The sequence below is a fragment of the Babylonia areolata genome, chromosome 13 (assembly GCF_041734735.1).
Source record: "Babylonia areolata isolate BAREFJ2019XMU chromosome 13, ASM4173473v1, whole genome shotgun sequence".
In the NCBI taxonomy this organism is placed as follows: Eukaryota; Metazoa; Mollusca; class Gastropoda; order Neogastropoda; family Buccinidae; genus Babylonia; species Babylonia areolata.
The window spans coordinates 24,793,368-24,808,367 of record NC_134888.1 but is presented as its reverse complement, the minus strand read 5'-3'; the positions used below and the strand labels follow the sequence as shown (position 1 = coordinate 24,808,367).

The 15,000-nt window shown below is 40.9% G+C and overlaps 2 protein-coding genes across 2 annotated transcripts in view; one reads left to right on the top strand and one right to left on the bottom strand.

Annotated features, from left to right (window-relative positions):
* The first annotated feature begins 33 nt into the window (after nt 1-33).
* On the top strand, nt 34-12,942 carry LOC143289170 (dynein light chain Tctex-type protein 2B-like). Its single transcript, XM_076598095.1, has 5 exons — nt 34-267; nt 8,875-9,008; nt 10,555-10,624; nt 10,996-11,059; nt 12,743-12,942. Exons 1-5 carry the CDS (start codon nt 149-151, stop codon nt 12,788-12,790), a joined length of 435 nt encoding a protein of 144 aa, XP_076454210.1. The 5' UTR covers nt 34-148; the 3' UTR covers nt 12,791-12,942.
* Nucleotides 12,943-14,395: 1,453 nt separating this feature from the next.
* The window catches only part of LOC143289168 (uncharacterized protein CXorf58-like), a 21,458-nt gene continuing 20,853 nt past the window's right edge, over nt 14,396-15,000 (bottom strand). Inside the window, exon 10 of the mRNA XM_076598089.1 lies at nt 14,396-15,000. This exon is cut by the window's right edge and continues 1,899 nt beyond it. The gene's annotated coding sequence lies outside the window, so the exon portion shown is untranslated.

Below are 15,000 nucleotides of genomic sequence, written 5' to 3'. Positions count from 1 at the left end.
AGGTGTGAAAGGGGACTCAACTCTTAATACTACACACGGCAAGAGTTGTCCGTGTTGTCAAGGCGCCATACTGGATGTTTGCAAGCGGCTCCTTGGTGGATTGAGAGCTAGTAAATCATAGTGAAGCAAAACTGTGACTGTTTACAACATGGGAGAAGAAACAAAGACAAGCGAAACAGCAGTGCAGCAGCAACCATCGCAGCAAGCTGCTAACGAGGAGGAAAAAGATGGAAACACCTACGTTATTCGTCCAAACTTTCAACACAAGTAAGTGATCGGAGCATGGAGACGAGAACGTGATGAATCTGATCACGCTTTCACACTAGTTGTTTAGACATGTTGTTGAATTGTTATTTAGCATTATTAATACGCTGTTTGTAGATATAGGACACTACCGATTTAGAATTAGAAAGACAGGCCGGATTATTGTTCATCATTTTTCTTGTATGCCGACAGATCAGATGCAGGCAACATCCTCATTTCTTCCACTGTACTTTTCCGTTTATAAGACGGAAAAAGTTGTAAACTGGTTAATGAAATTGTAATATATACATTACATTTCTTCATGACCACTCTCTGACTGGCTCTCATTACGTCATTCGAGAGGGGAAGAAATGTACTCAAAGTTTATGTAGACTATATTAATTTATATCGGCTGAGCCCACAGACCGAATGTCTATTCCCCCGACGGTCGGGAGAAATGCGTTATGATTGGCTATTTAGATAATTGTCCAACAGTTTACAGTCAATAACTGATAAATCATCATTGATCAATATGCTAGGAAACACCACTACATCTGATTTGGTCGTTTTCCAGTGGGGATTTGGATTCCCTCGCTTCTTTTTCGAAGTAGCTTGAGCACTCTGTTTGATTGAATTAAGTTTATATGAAAGCGACACAAATGTAATCAGCTCAGAAATTTGTGCTGTCATGGAAGTATGTCTTTTAAATTTTTGGTTATTGCTTTGCAGCCATCTTTTTTTCCTGAAATTTCAAGAGGGGTATAATACTTGGAACTAACTGTATTGTATGGTATTGTCATGACTTTTTGTCACAACAAACTTGACCATGTGAAATTTGGGTATCTCACCCCAAGGAAAGCATATATGTAGCTACACTGCAGGATCACCCCTTTTTTTCTTTTTTTTTTTCTTTTTTTTGACTCTTTTTTTTTGTCTGCAGCTAGTGCAAGTGTATTTGTATTATCTTCAAACTGGATTTTGTTTCACAAAATTTTCCCAAGAATTACCTTTTTGTTGCTATGAGTTGTTTTACATAATGTACAAGGTGCATGCTGTGCCCCAGGGACCTGTTTATTGTCTGATTCAAATGAATGGCACCTAGACTACAACTCCATGTATGCTGGAGGGGGGAGGAGGTGCAGGGGTGGGGGTGGGTGGGTAAAAACCTGGGTTTTATATGGGAATTGAACTTGTGGACACTCGCTTTCTATTCTGGTATATTACCACTAGGCTTCCACTTCACCCTAAGTGCAGCATGAAAATTCACAGGCATGTACCATTTAGTGTTCAGAAGCACAGCAAAACAATTTAAAAAAAAAAAAAGAAAAGAAAAAAAGAATAGATAAAAACATAATGGATATGAAACTGTCAGAAGACCACAGAAGTACTTTGACCTGTTGTCGCTCAAGGTTGACTACTTTGTGTAGGGTAGTGTCAAACTCTTTGTTGGTCCAAGAAAAAAAGAGAGAGAGAAAGGGAGGTTGCTGGGGTCATCATTAATTTGACATTTTGTTGTATGCTCTCTCACAGTTTCTGATACAAAAGTGTCAAGAGTGGGGGATGGGTTAACTCTTCGTGTAGGTAATGCAACTGCAATATGATGGGTTAATCTGTCAGTTGGAAAGTGAACAGGTTAACGAGTTTAATAGTTTATTAAGATAATGTGCCACGAACTGTGTTGTTTTGCAGGTTTTTCTTTTAAAAAAAATTTTTTTGTTAGACACTGTTGAATTTTTGTTTAGTTGGGCTGTCCTGATATGGCCCTGTGCAGCTGGCTGGACTGTAAGCAACAATAAGTGGATCTGGTGCAGGGGAGGAAAGTGTTACAATTGCACACTATAGATGAAGCAGCTGGTGCTGGTAGTTATAATTATTTTCTCTTGATTGAGAACAGTTGAAGCTGGCTGGCGTGCACAACAGCTGAATGGTTAAAGCATTGGAGTATCAATCTAAGGGTCCCGGGTTTAAATCCCGGTCACGGTGCCTGGTGTGTAAAGGGTGGATTTTTTTCCGATCTCCCAGGCCAACATATGTGCAGACCTGCCAGTGTCTGAACCCCCTTCGTGTGTCTACGCATGCAAAAGAACAAATATCCATGTTAAAGATCCTGTAATCCATGTCAGCATTTGGTGGGTTATGGAAACAAGAACTTAACTGGCATACACCCCCCAAAAATGGAGTACGACTGCCACATGGGTATATACATATTGGGGTAGGGGGTCAATCGTGCATACAAGTGAAGGTGGGAATCGCAGCCCATAAATGAAAAAGAAGCTGTGGTTTCAGGTATGGTCACCTCACATATGTACACTTGTCTGATGGTGAATCATTGTTGTACAGTGTGGTGATGGCAGACATGCTGCAGAAGGGATGGACAGTTTGGTTTTTTCAGAATATATATTTATATCTTATACACCCAGTCACATGCATTGCAGTTGTTGATTTTTTTTTTTTTTTTTTTTTACATATTTTATCCATGCATTTCATTTAACAGTATTGCTCTTTGCTCTGTGTTTCTGTTTGAAACTTAATAGTAGTGACAAAGAAGAAATTCACAAAGAACCAAACAAATAACTGCCATTTTTATCCTCTTCATCGTCCTCATCACCGCTGTCATCCTTTCCACTGTTGTCTTTTCCACTTCCATGGTTCTTCTCTTCTTCTTCTTCTTCTGCGTTCGTGGGCTGCAACTCCCACATTCACTCGTATGCACACGAGTGGGCTTTTACATGTATGACTGTTTTTACCCTGCCATGTAGGCAGCCATACTCCGTTTTCGGGGGAGTGCATGCTGGGTATGTTCTTGTTTCCATAACCCACCGAACGCTAACATGGATTACGGGATCTTTAACGTGCGTATTTGATCTTCTGCTTGCATATACACACGAAGGGGGTTCAGGCACTAGCAGGTCTGCACATATGCTGACCTGGGAGATCGTAAAAATCTCCACCCTTCACCCACCAGGCGCCGTTACCGTGATTCGAACCCGGGACCCTGAGATTGACAGTCCAACGCTTTAACCACTTGGCTATTGCGCCCGTCACTTCCATGGTTCATTGCCATTGATTTCAGCATAGATATATATATATCCTTCATGTTTGAAGTGTTCTTACTCTGGCAGCCATTGGCTGGAATTGTTCAGATTTCCTTTCTCTTCAGCTTGGTGTGAGCATTCCAGATTGTTGTTGCTCACTTGAAGACCAGCCACACCGTCACTGAATAGACTAGAGAAACGATTGAAAGAGATCTTCAGGTTCCTTCAGAGAAACCGTAAGATTTGATAACTTGGTCTTGGCAGAGGTGTTACCAGCATGCTTTTCATTTGCTTGGTCTGACTGCAGTCAGAACTTTTGTTTTTGTAGCTTGAACAGTATCCACTCTGTGTTCAGGTGTTGTGGAGGGTGTTTTTCCTGGCCAGTGGAATGCATAGCTCAGTGTACTGTCATGATGGAACAACACACACACACACACAAAGACACACACACACACACACACACACACACACACACACACACCATCTAAAATCACTTCAGAGAACAGAAGTTAATGACCAACACACACACACACACACACACACACACACACACACACACACACACACACACACACACACACACACACACACCCCACTCTGAAGACACCACTGCCTTCTGAAGGTCCCCATGAATTTTTTTTATACTACACCTGTTCTCTAGATATATGACTCTAGGAGCCATGCACACACACACACACACACACACACACACACACACACACACACACACACACACACACACACACACACACACACCCCAACCAACCAACCAACCAACCAACCAACTAAACAAAGGCATATACACACATACACATGCACACACAAGGAATCCATGACAGGAACAGTGGAATGGCGCAGGATGATTCAACATCAATCTAAAGAAGTGGGACTCCAGGGAAAACCTGAATGAAATGGAAGAAAAAAAAGTGCCAGATCAGTGATCTGCAAAGGGAGTTGGTTCCAGACAGTTGGGCCATGAACAGAGAAGGAATGTGAGCTCAGCAAAGGACTTTGTGACACCTGTCATGTCACACTTTCTCTGTGAGGTCACTGATTCGGTCCAGAAAGTGACAGAGCGCTGGTCATATATGTTAGTTTAATTAACTCTTTCATGGCCATAGGCGACTTTAGTTGACCAGACAGTGCACCGCCATAGGCAACTTTTGCCAGCATGGAGGGTCATGTTGATAAGACCATTTTTGACATTGTAACAAAGCTCGAACAGCTGCTGCCTGTTTCCCGCCAATAGAACAGTAACTGATCTTTGCTCCCTGCCCCAGTTTGAAGTGAACAAGTTCTTTGTGTTGTTATGACATGAGCCAAAGAACCCACCAAACAATGACTAACCTTTGCCCCCAGACCATGTTTGAAGTGCACAAGTCGATTGTGCTGTTTTGACATGAACCAAAGCCTTTGATTCAGAGCATCGTTTCTGGAATATTTGGCACCAGGGAGTGTTTTTCACACAGAAACGTGGTGGTGAAAGAGTTAAAATGACAAAATTTCCATACCTAGTCTATCAACATCAGTCTAAAGAAGTTGGATTTCAGGGAAAACCTGAGTGACACAGAAGAGGAAAAGTGCCTGGTGTGCAGAGGGAATTGGTTCCAGACAGTTGGGCCATGAACAGAGAAGGAATGTGAGCTTGGCAAAGGACTTAGTGACATCTGTCATGCCACACTTTCTCAGTGAGGTCACTAATTTGTGCCAATAATTGACAGGGTCTGAGCGCTGGTCACAGATGTTAGTTTAATGAAAATGACAGTTTTCTATACACAGTCTGTTAAAACCTCCTTTGTATAGAACTTCAAACTTTCTCACTTTAAATAAATACTGTGAGGACCAAGGTGAAGGTCTTTCATAGTCATTGTCCACAACCTACGTTATGTCATGCATGAGATTTATTATGGGATAAGGGCGATTTGGAGGCACTCACATGCCCATTAAATTATGCTATACGATGAAATTGTTATCTGGAAAGGGGGAAATCATATATAAGGCTGAAATGGAGAGGCAGACTGGTTGAGAAAAGGTGGGAAGCAGGGCAAAAGAGGAAACAGGTACGTTGACAGCTGCAGTGGTGATATTGAGGAGGATAGCAGTGGCAGTTATTTGTTTGATTGTTTTATTATTGTTAGTGAATTTCAACCTTTCCACTGTCAGTCAGCTTCTAACATATAAAAATGCAATAAAGGACAACAACAATGTAGTCAAGATGAAATGAACTGATAAGATATGCATAAAAACCACAATACATGCAAGTGTACATAAGATTTCCTTGTGCACGGATACACATTCAGAGTGTGTCACCATCAACACACACTGGTTCTTCTTTACTGTGCTCACAGCAATGCGTAACAGTTAGAAGATAATGAGATGAGGGAGATGTTCCGCTCCAGTTGTCAGGTTTGATGCATCAGTGAGCCCAGGCAGCCTTGAGAGTCTGTGTGTGTGTGTGTGTGTGTGTGTGTGTGTGTGTGCGTGTAGCAGGACGGGTGATAGTGACAGTCTCACACAGACAGTCCAGCAGGCAGGTTTCTTTGCTAGATGGAGTCCACTGAACTCGTTCCTTGTCCTTGTGTACAGTTCTCACTTGCGTACATTCTCCAAAGGGTGACCTATCTTGGGATGTATTAAGTGTTGACAGATGTGGTGACATATGTGAAAAGCATGGGTTTTCTCTGCCATTTCCTTGAGCTGTTTGTTGTGTGGTGGTGATTGGCGATTTTGTGCAGTGTTTGAGAGGAGCAGAGATTATCTGGTTATTCGTTTATCCTGGGAAGAACTGTCAGTGTGCTCTGTTGTCTTGAGGCAAAAATTCACGCAAGCTGAGTTCTCGTCATGTATGCTGAGTAAGTAACAAAAACTCAAACTGAATGAGACGCATCAAAATGAATTCAAGCCTGTCACGCTATATCCATTTTTTATTGCATGTTTGCCAGAATACGATCAATGATTTGCTCATTTCCTTCCTGTGTATTCCAAATCATTATTTGCTGATGTGTACACTCACACACACACACACACACACACACACACACACACACACACACACTCACACCCCGCCTCTACACACATGCACACAAAATATAGTTAGTTTTAAGGGCCCAAGTATTCTGTACAAGGGCTTAGCATATTTGGCTGTGGAAAGCTGCAAAAAGTGCAGATGTTATAGGCAGCCTGCTAGGACACACTATTGATCTCCCGCTTGCACAGACCTCACTTGTGTGCTGAACCCCCTGGCCTTTTGGGTCAGCACAGGCACTTGCAAATTGTTTAAATCATGATATGCCTTTTTTCTTTTCCTGGGAGGGGGGTGGGGGGTGGGGTCATTTCCTTGGGATGCCTCTGTATGTTTTATTTTTATCTTCAGTTTAACGTCTATTCACTATAAGTGTTTTTAGATGGAAAGGAGTAAAGAAGTGGATAAAGGAAAGGGAATGCATGTGAATATTAGTGTAAAAAAAAATAAAATAAAAAAAAATTCATGTTATGTAACAGAGGAAAAGTATATTATAAGAAAAAGGTCTAAAGAGATTGTGGTGTGTATTGAATGAGGTGTCATGGGAAGGAGAATATGTATATGCATATCAACAAGTATTAACCTATAACAATGTAAATATAAATAACAACATTAATTATAACACATCAAAGGAGGATACCAACTGGACTGGAGTTTAAAATTTCCGAAAACATTCTAAGCAATGAATAATCATTCAAAATCTTTTCAGTGGCTAATGAAATATTGGAAGAAAAGTCATCAACTACATCTTTAGGAATTAACGGTCTTATGCTCGGACAATGAATGAGTAGATGACTTACAGTTATTTGCTTACCGCATACACATTTTATATTTTTAGAAAATTTTGTACGAAAGGCATTTAAACGAATTCTATACATTAGACTTGTAATTTGTCTTGAATGTGCTGCTGGTGTCAAATTTAGAAAATGTTTGGGATTAGCTGCATTCTTTGTGTTTACACAACATTGGTAATATTGATTATTTGAATCTATAAGTAATTTCTTAAATCGATTTCTAGAGACATTTTCTATACAACTAATGTATTCATGTAGATCTAACTGGATGTCAAGTTGTATTGCGCCTTCGAAATTACGTGCTGCTCTTCTAGCTGCTTGGTCTACCCACTCATTTGAAGAAATTCCACAGTGCGAAGGTACCCAACAGAAAGTTAATTTAATGCCCTGTTTTGTCAGTTGGTGAATAATATGTTTTATTTCCATTGTCATCTCTATTCGCTTCTTTGAATTTGGAGATTCTATAGCTTTTAATACTGACTTCGAGTCTACACATAATAGAATTTCACTGACAGTTTTCGGAATGTCTGAAATATAATTTAAGGCCATAAGTATGGCTATAAGTTCAGCTGTGAAAATGGAATATTGTCTACCAATATAGTATAATTTTTCTAATCTAAATGAAGGAATTACAAAAGCCGCTCCTGAATTACCATCTTCTAGAACAGATCCGTCTGTGTATATTTTTAGATAATTAGAATATTGATTTTCTATATGGGAGAGCACTTCAGGTTTTAACAAAAATGGTGACTGGTTCTTGGATAAATCTGTATAATCCATGTCAAAGGTAGCTTTACACTGCTCCCATTCAGGGACTGGTGAAAAAGTAGGTATTTTTGCAATTTGCTTGCCTCTTGATTCCGTAGCACTAATGATATCTGATGCAAATGTATTGATGGATGTCATAGACTGTATCGTCTTAGCTCGTTTAGCAAAATCTTTTTGTGAACTTAAATTAACTTCTTCTTTTGAAAAGGTTTCATATGCTAAAGATTTGATAACGAATTTCGCGGCTGAAGCTTTCCTTTGTTCATCAAGAGATAAAACACCTGCTTCTCTGTAGGTCCCTAAATTTGATGTAAGAATGGGCACACCTAGAGCAAGTTTATAAGCCTTACAATCGATGCTTTGCAGCTTCTTTAACAAATGCAGTGGAGCACTGAAAAATACCTCTTGAGCGTATGTCAAGCGTGAACGTACGAGAGAGGTTGCGAGAGATATCAACGCTTTGGTATCTTGCCCCCAGTGCTGTTTACAAATTATTTTAAGGAAATTTAGACCTTTTCTTGCTTTGTTTAGTATATAGTCAATATGATAATTCCACGAAAGCTTTGAAGAAATATAAACTCCCAAAAATTTAACATATGTGTGTGTGTGTGTGTGTGTGTGTGTGTGTGTGTGTGTGTGCGTGCATGCGTGTGTGTGTGTGTGTGTGCATGAGTGAGTGTGTGTGTGCATACATGCATGTGTGTGGGTATGAATGTATGTCTGTCTGTTTGTATCTTTGCATATATGTGTGCATGGATGTATGTAACAAATGTATGCATTTAACATATGAAAATATATCATATGTTTGTATATTATAAGAGTGTATGCCATATGACTGTATACGTGTATGTATGCATATACATATGTGCATATATATATATATATGCATATGTGTGTGTGTGTGTCTGTGTGTATGTGTGTGTGTATGATTATATGTATAATTTATGAGTGTATGTATGTATGAGTATGCCATGCAGACAGAATCAAGACCTATCTGTCCTATGTTCTTCAGGTTTCGTCCAGCGGCGGTGAAGGACATGATCCACATGGTGGTCACAGAGCATTTGTCAGGAAAGGCCTACGACTCAGAATGCGCCACAGACTGGACCAAGTCCATCTCCGACACCATCAAGGACAAACTGCAGGGTTTGTAATTTGATAGGAGTCACCTCCCTTGTGTTGACCCCTTCACTGCTGAGCGCAATGGTGATGAATATGATGATCATCGGTGATTTTAGGGCTGTCACCTCTACTGAGATAAGGGGTTGTCACGGCTCATGGCGTTTGTTGTGCATGTGTTCATGTGCAGCTCTCTTTTCCTTCCCTTTCTCTCTCCCTTCTCCCCCCCCCCCCCCCCCCCCCGAACCCCCCCCACCATCCCCACCCTCTCTCTCTTCGCCTCTCTCGTTCACCTCCCTCTCTCCTTTGTGCATATGCACATGCATACCTGGGGATATGTGTGTGGCATGTCCCTTCTCCTGAACAGTTTTTGAACTCTGAGCCGAGTTCATAAATTCGATGTAGTTTGGAGAGAAAGATTCCCTTGGGCTGTTGATGCCAAGCTTTGAGGAGAGACGGGTCACCGTTCCAGCGTATGTGCTGTTTGGTGCCGTCAGTGAAGTTGTGGGGCGTTTTCCTTGTCACCCCCCTTCTTCTTCGGTGTTGGTCTGTGTGGGTCTGTCTGTCTGGATGAGTCTGAACTCTGAGCTGAACTGGTGCTGCAGTTGACTGTGAAATTGTAGAAGAGTTGTGCTGTGGTTAGACAGGGCTTATATATTTGAATGCTTTGTTTTGTGGCGTTTATTTTTTATTTATGTGTTTTTCCAATGATCACAGTAAAAAGAAAACGAGCTGAACTTTTATGTGTCTCTATTTTTTGTGTTGTCGGTACGTACGTTAGCTTGTCTGGGAAGGGGTGGGGGGTACATGGGCAACCCCTTACGGGTTGTGACAGGGATGCAGGTCCAATTCACCTGTTCATGTTTCGCCTATGCTTTGATCATGCCGCTACCCTCGATATGCTTTGTTTTGGTTAGTTTTGATTTGTTTAATTTTCATCTTTTGTTTTCATTTTTGTTCTTGATGGCTGAATGTGAGAAGTTGTGCTTATTCCATTCGCCACCCCCTCCCCCCTTCCCGCCTCCCCCCCCCCCCCCCCCCCTCATACCCCCATACCCGCTCTCTCTCTCTGTCTGTCAGTTTCTCTTTCTTCTGTGCATATATGCACAGACACACCTACACACAAACTTTATTTCCGAGGGGGTGAGGGTAGTGGGGAGGTAAGGACATTACCTAGATTTTATCATGTGTTTCTTGTAAAAAAAAAAATTTTGAAGGCAAACCACATAGGGTTGGAAGGCAAGGTGTGTAAAATTTGGAGATAAGTGTGGTGACAGATGGAACGTGAGCCACTGTTCCTTTTGTTTTTTGTGTTGGTATTTTTAAAGTATTTTACACTTATTCGTTTTGTTTGTTTTTAGGTTATTTATTTCATCTTGATGTTTGAAATAAACATGGGGTTGGCTCTCAAGGGATAACAGTTGCGTTGGGGTTTATGTGTTGGTGAGGCATTATCTGCTTTGAAACAGGAAATTGAAGAAATGTTTACATAGATGTGGTGTTGTGTATTATGGTTCAGTCTGCCTGCTTCTGCTTTGACACCTCCTTAAAAGTGAAATCTTTGTGATGACAGAGATGGGCTATGACCGGTACAAATTCATTGTGCAAGTTGTGATCGCTGAACAGAGAGGACAAGGAACAAAGTGAGTTTGTTTTTTGTTGTTGTTTTTTTTTGTTTGTTTTTTAGACACAGTCTGTGTATTTGGGCCACTGTCACACAGTGTGTATGTTTGTGTGTGTGTGTGTGTGTGTGTGTGTGTGTGTGTGTGTGTGTGTTGTGTGTGTGTGTGTGTGTGTGTGTGTGTGTACATGTGTGTGTGTGTGTGTAGATGTGTATGTGTCTGTGTGTGTTTACCTGTGTTTGACTCTGTGTGTGTGTGTGTTTACCTGCGTGTGTGTGTGTGTGTGTGTATTTACCTGTGTATGAGTGTATGTGTGTGTTTACCTGTGTATACAAATCATTGAAAAAAAAAAAATAAAAAAAGATAATGCATGGTTTGACTGCCTTCCGCAGGATGGCTTGCCGGTGCTTCTGGGACGCTGACTCTGACAACTATGCGCAAGATTTGTACATGAATGTAAGTATGAGGGAGAAACAGGTTCTGTGGCGATGGCAGAATGACTTGTCAGGGAACTGGACTTCTGATCCAGTATTTATTTCACCCAGCGATCAGGGTTTGAGGTCACTGTTTCAGCATGGTGATTGAGTCCTTTGGGAGAGGCGACTTTACTCCGATTTTCTTCATTCCACCCAGGCGGTAATGGGTACATGACTTCGGTCGGGGAATGTTCGAAGGGGAGGAAGGAGAGGATTGGGCTCCACCTTGCTGTGCCAAAGCCCTAAGACACAGTGGATTTGAATCCGCTGTCCGACGGGCGCAGTAGCCGAATGGTTAAAGCATTGGACTTTCAATCTGAGGGTCCCGGGTTCGAATCACGGTGACGGCGCCTGGTGGGTAAAGGGTGGAGATTTTTACAATCTCCCAGGTCAACATATGTGCAGACCTGCTAGTGCCTGAACCCCCTTCGTGTGTATATGCAAGCAGAAGATCAAATACGCACATTAAAGATCCTGTAATCCATGTCAGCGTTCGGTGGGTTATGGAAACAAGAACATACCCAGCATGCACACCCCCGAAAACGGAGTATGGCTGCCAAACTCACATTTATGCAGCGGATTGTTGAGGACCTCATGTCACTGAAGGGTGACCAGATCATGGGTCTGTTGTCCATGAACCTACTGCTCTATATGTTCAGTGGTAGGGTAGGTCATTTTTTTTTTTTACTACACATCACAGGAGGAATCCCCAGCTGTTCTTAGACACCATATTTTCTGTGTTTGTAGCACAAGGGAATCTTGTACTCTAAATTGACTGGCGGTGAAAGGGTTAACTTTTTTTTTTTTCTTTTCTTTTTCTTTTACTGATGATTTCTGTTATTATAATTGTAACTATTCTGATTATGATTATGATTTTTTTTTTTATTATTGTTGTTATTCTTGTTAAGCAAGTGGCAAACAGAAACATACCCAGAAGCTTTTTCCTACATGGAATAAATACGTAAGCAACATTCACATTGTCACTGATGCATGTATGTATATAGCAAAATGCAGGTGAATTTGTATCTGTACATTATGCATAGAACTGCGGTGTTCATTTATGAATCACACACACATGCATGCTTGTGGGCACACATACACACACACACATGCATGTAGGCGCATGCACACTACCCTACACTACACCCCACCACACACTAGACCACACAACATCACACCACATTACACAACACCACACTACACACCATCAGATCATGCTGCACTATACCACATTACACTTCACCATACCACACAACACGACACACCACTCCACACCATCCCACACTATACCACATTTAAACACACCACACCACATCACACCCTATCACGCTACACCACATCACATCACATCACACCACTTCACCACACCTCACTATACCACATTTCACCACACTTCGTCACACCACACCACACCACACCATGCCTCATCTGACCACAGCTCAACACACCACACCACAGGACGTACAACCAGATCACACATAGCACCACACCACACCACACCACACCACACCATACACAACCACATCACACGTAACACCACACTACACCACACCACAACACCCCCACCCCACCACACCACACACCATGACATCACAAAGCAGCTCAGCATGAAGAGAAGAGGCATCATGCTCAGCTAAGGACTGTAGAGGTGGTTTGTTTCCAGGAATCCTTGGTATGTGTGGCGGCTGCTTTTGGGATCTTCTACTACTGAGGGAGGGGTGGGTGACTACAACCGACATAACATCAGCCCATGGTCCCTCCAGTTCATTCTCCACACCGTCTCATTCCGTCTGATCTTTTAGCATCAAAGAAGAAAGGGCCAGGATATGATATAGGCAATGTTCATCTTGCCCTGGGGGTGGGGGGGGGGGGAGTTTGTAATAAGGTGGTGAAAGATATCTGGATTGGATTATTGTGGAAATGGTTTCCACACACACATCATAAATAAAATTGGACAGTTTGTATTTGTTGAGAGAAAGAACATAATTATCTCCTGTTCCTTTTACATTGTTCCATATTTTATTTTGAGAAAAAGTTAAATTTTCCTCCTCGCAAGGATATTGGACTACAATTTTCTTCTCTCTCTTTTTTTTTTTTTTTTGTTCCCCCCTTTTTTTTTTTTTTTTTTGGTACAGTTTTTGTTCTGTGCGTTTGATTTGCTGCGTTTCTTTTTCTGAAAGTTGTTTTGGTAATGGTGTCACAGAATATGACTTTGATGTTCTCTTGATGCAGGTATTTTATGTCCAAGATATGTTTACCAGTTATGAACTGTTTGGAAGATGTTTGACGGCAAAGAAAAATTATTCATTGTGCAGGAAATGTGTGTATATGCAGGCATGAATGTTAAAGTGTCTGAATGAGTGAATGCATGTGTGTGTGTGTGTTACCATAGACTTTAAAAAAAAGTTTCATGGATATTTGTGTGTGTGTGTGTGTGTGTGACCGACCATAGACTTTAAAAAAAAGTTTCATGGATATTTGAATGGTCTTTGTGTGTGTGTGTGTGTGTGTGTGTGTGTGTGTGTGTGTGTGTGTGTGTGATTTCATCATTATCTAAATGCAGTAGTATTAGTTTTGATGGAAACGATACAAAACCTCAGACAGCTGAGGACATTCACAACAGTAATGAGGGCTTTTTTTTTCTTTTGGAAACAAAACAGTTAATCCAAGCCATCACCTGTAATTCCATTCTTGTGCACAGGTGTGCAAAAGTAACCAAAATCTCAAGGAAAAAAATGGACAAATACATAATTGAGAGTGCTGCTATGGTTTGACCATCTTTTGTTTTCATGTGGACCAAACGAAAGAGTTAAATATTGATAATTTGTGTCCTGTGTAGTCCGTATTTTGGAGAATGTCACTATTATGGCATTCATATCAGACTATTTCAGGGTTGAAAGTTACTAATGTGTTCTTGATGTGATATTTTTGTGTGTGATGGGTTTGAGGGCGCATATCAGTATCCAGAAACCCAAAATCTCTCATTTCAAACTTCAAATTACCTAGCTGGGTTACATTATTTTCACTACAGGATGTCATGCAAAGCAAAGAATTAAACAGTTGTTTGTTTTGAATAAAGATACTTTTGTTCTTTCTGTTTCCTTTGTGCTAAGTTTTTAGCATCAGCTGAGCCTCTCTGTGTGTGTGGTGTGTGTGTGTGTGAGAGAGAGGGAGAGAGAGAGAGTGTGTGTGTGTGTGAGTGAGTGTTGGTGTGCACACATGCATTGAAGGTGTTTGAATTTAACTGGAAAATTGGAAAAACAAATGTGCACTCATACAACTCACAAAAAAACAACAAAAAAACAAAAAACATGTATACTCAAAACATGCCAATGTACAAACACTGAGCATACTTTAGTTACAAGGCAAAACAATTTATTTTTGCAGAATGTTCAACATTCAGGGATATCATGGCTTTTTTTTTTTTTTTTTTACTCATCAAGGGAAAGAACGACAGTTGTGGTCACTCCCATCCACATGGGAAAAGATTGTTGACCCAATAGGTAGGCCAAAACCTTTTCCCAGTGTCTCTTTCATTGTTTTTGGATTCGAACTGGAGCCTTTCATCTTTTGTTGCTTATGGCCCAGCGGAACGCACAGGACCATACAGGAATGAAAAATTTCGAAATCTGGAGAATCTGAATAGGACCAAACAAAAAACAAAAAACAAAAAAACAAACAAACAAAAAAAAAAAAACTTGAAAAGAAAATCTGGCATCAGTTTAATTTCATTCATGTACACAAATCTAGCATATGCCTGTGACTTTGACCATTCCATTAATTCTTCATCAGATGATTAGAAAAGCTAACCTCCATATATCATTATCATACATAATGAACAAAACTGAATACAATAGCAGGCATGGAGAACCCCCAAAATTTGTAAACAGGCACCAATTATCCAGTCCAGAAAAAGACTAA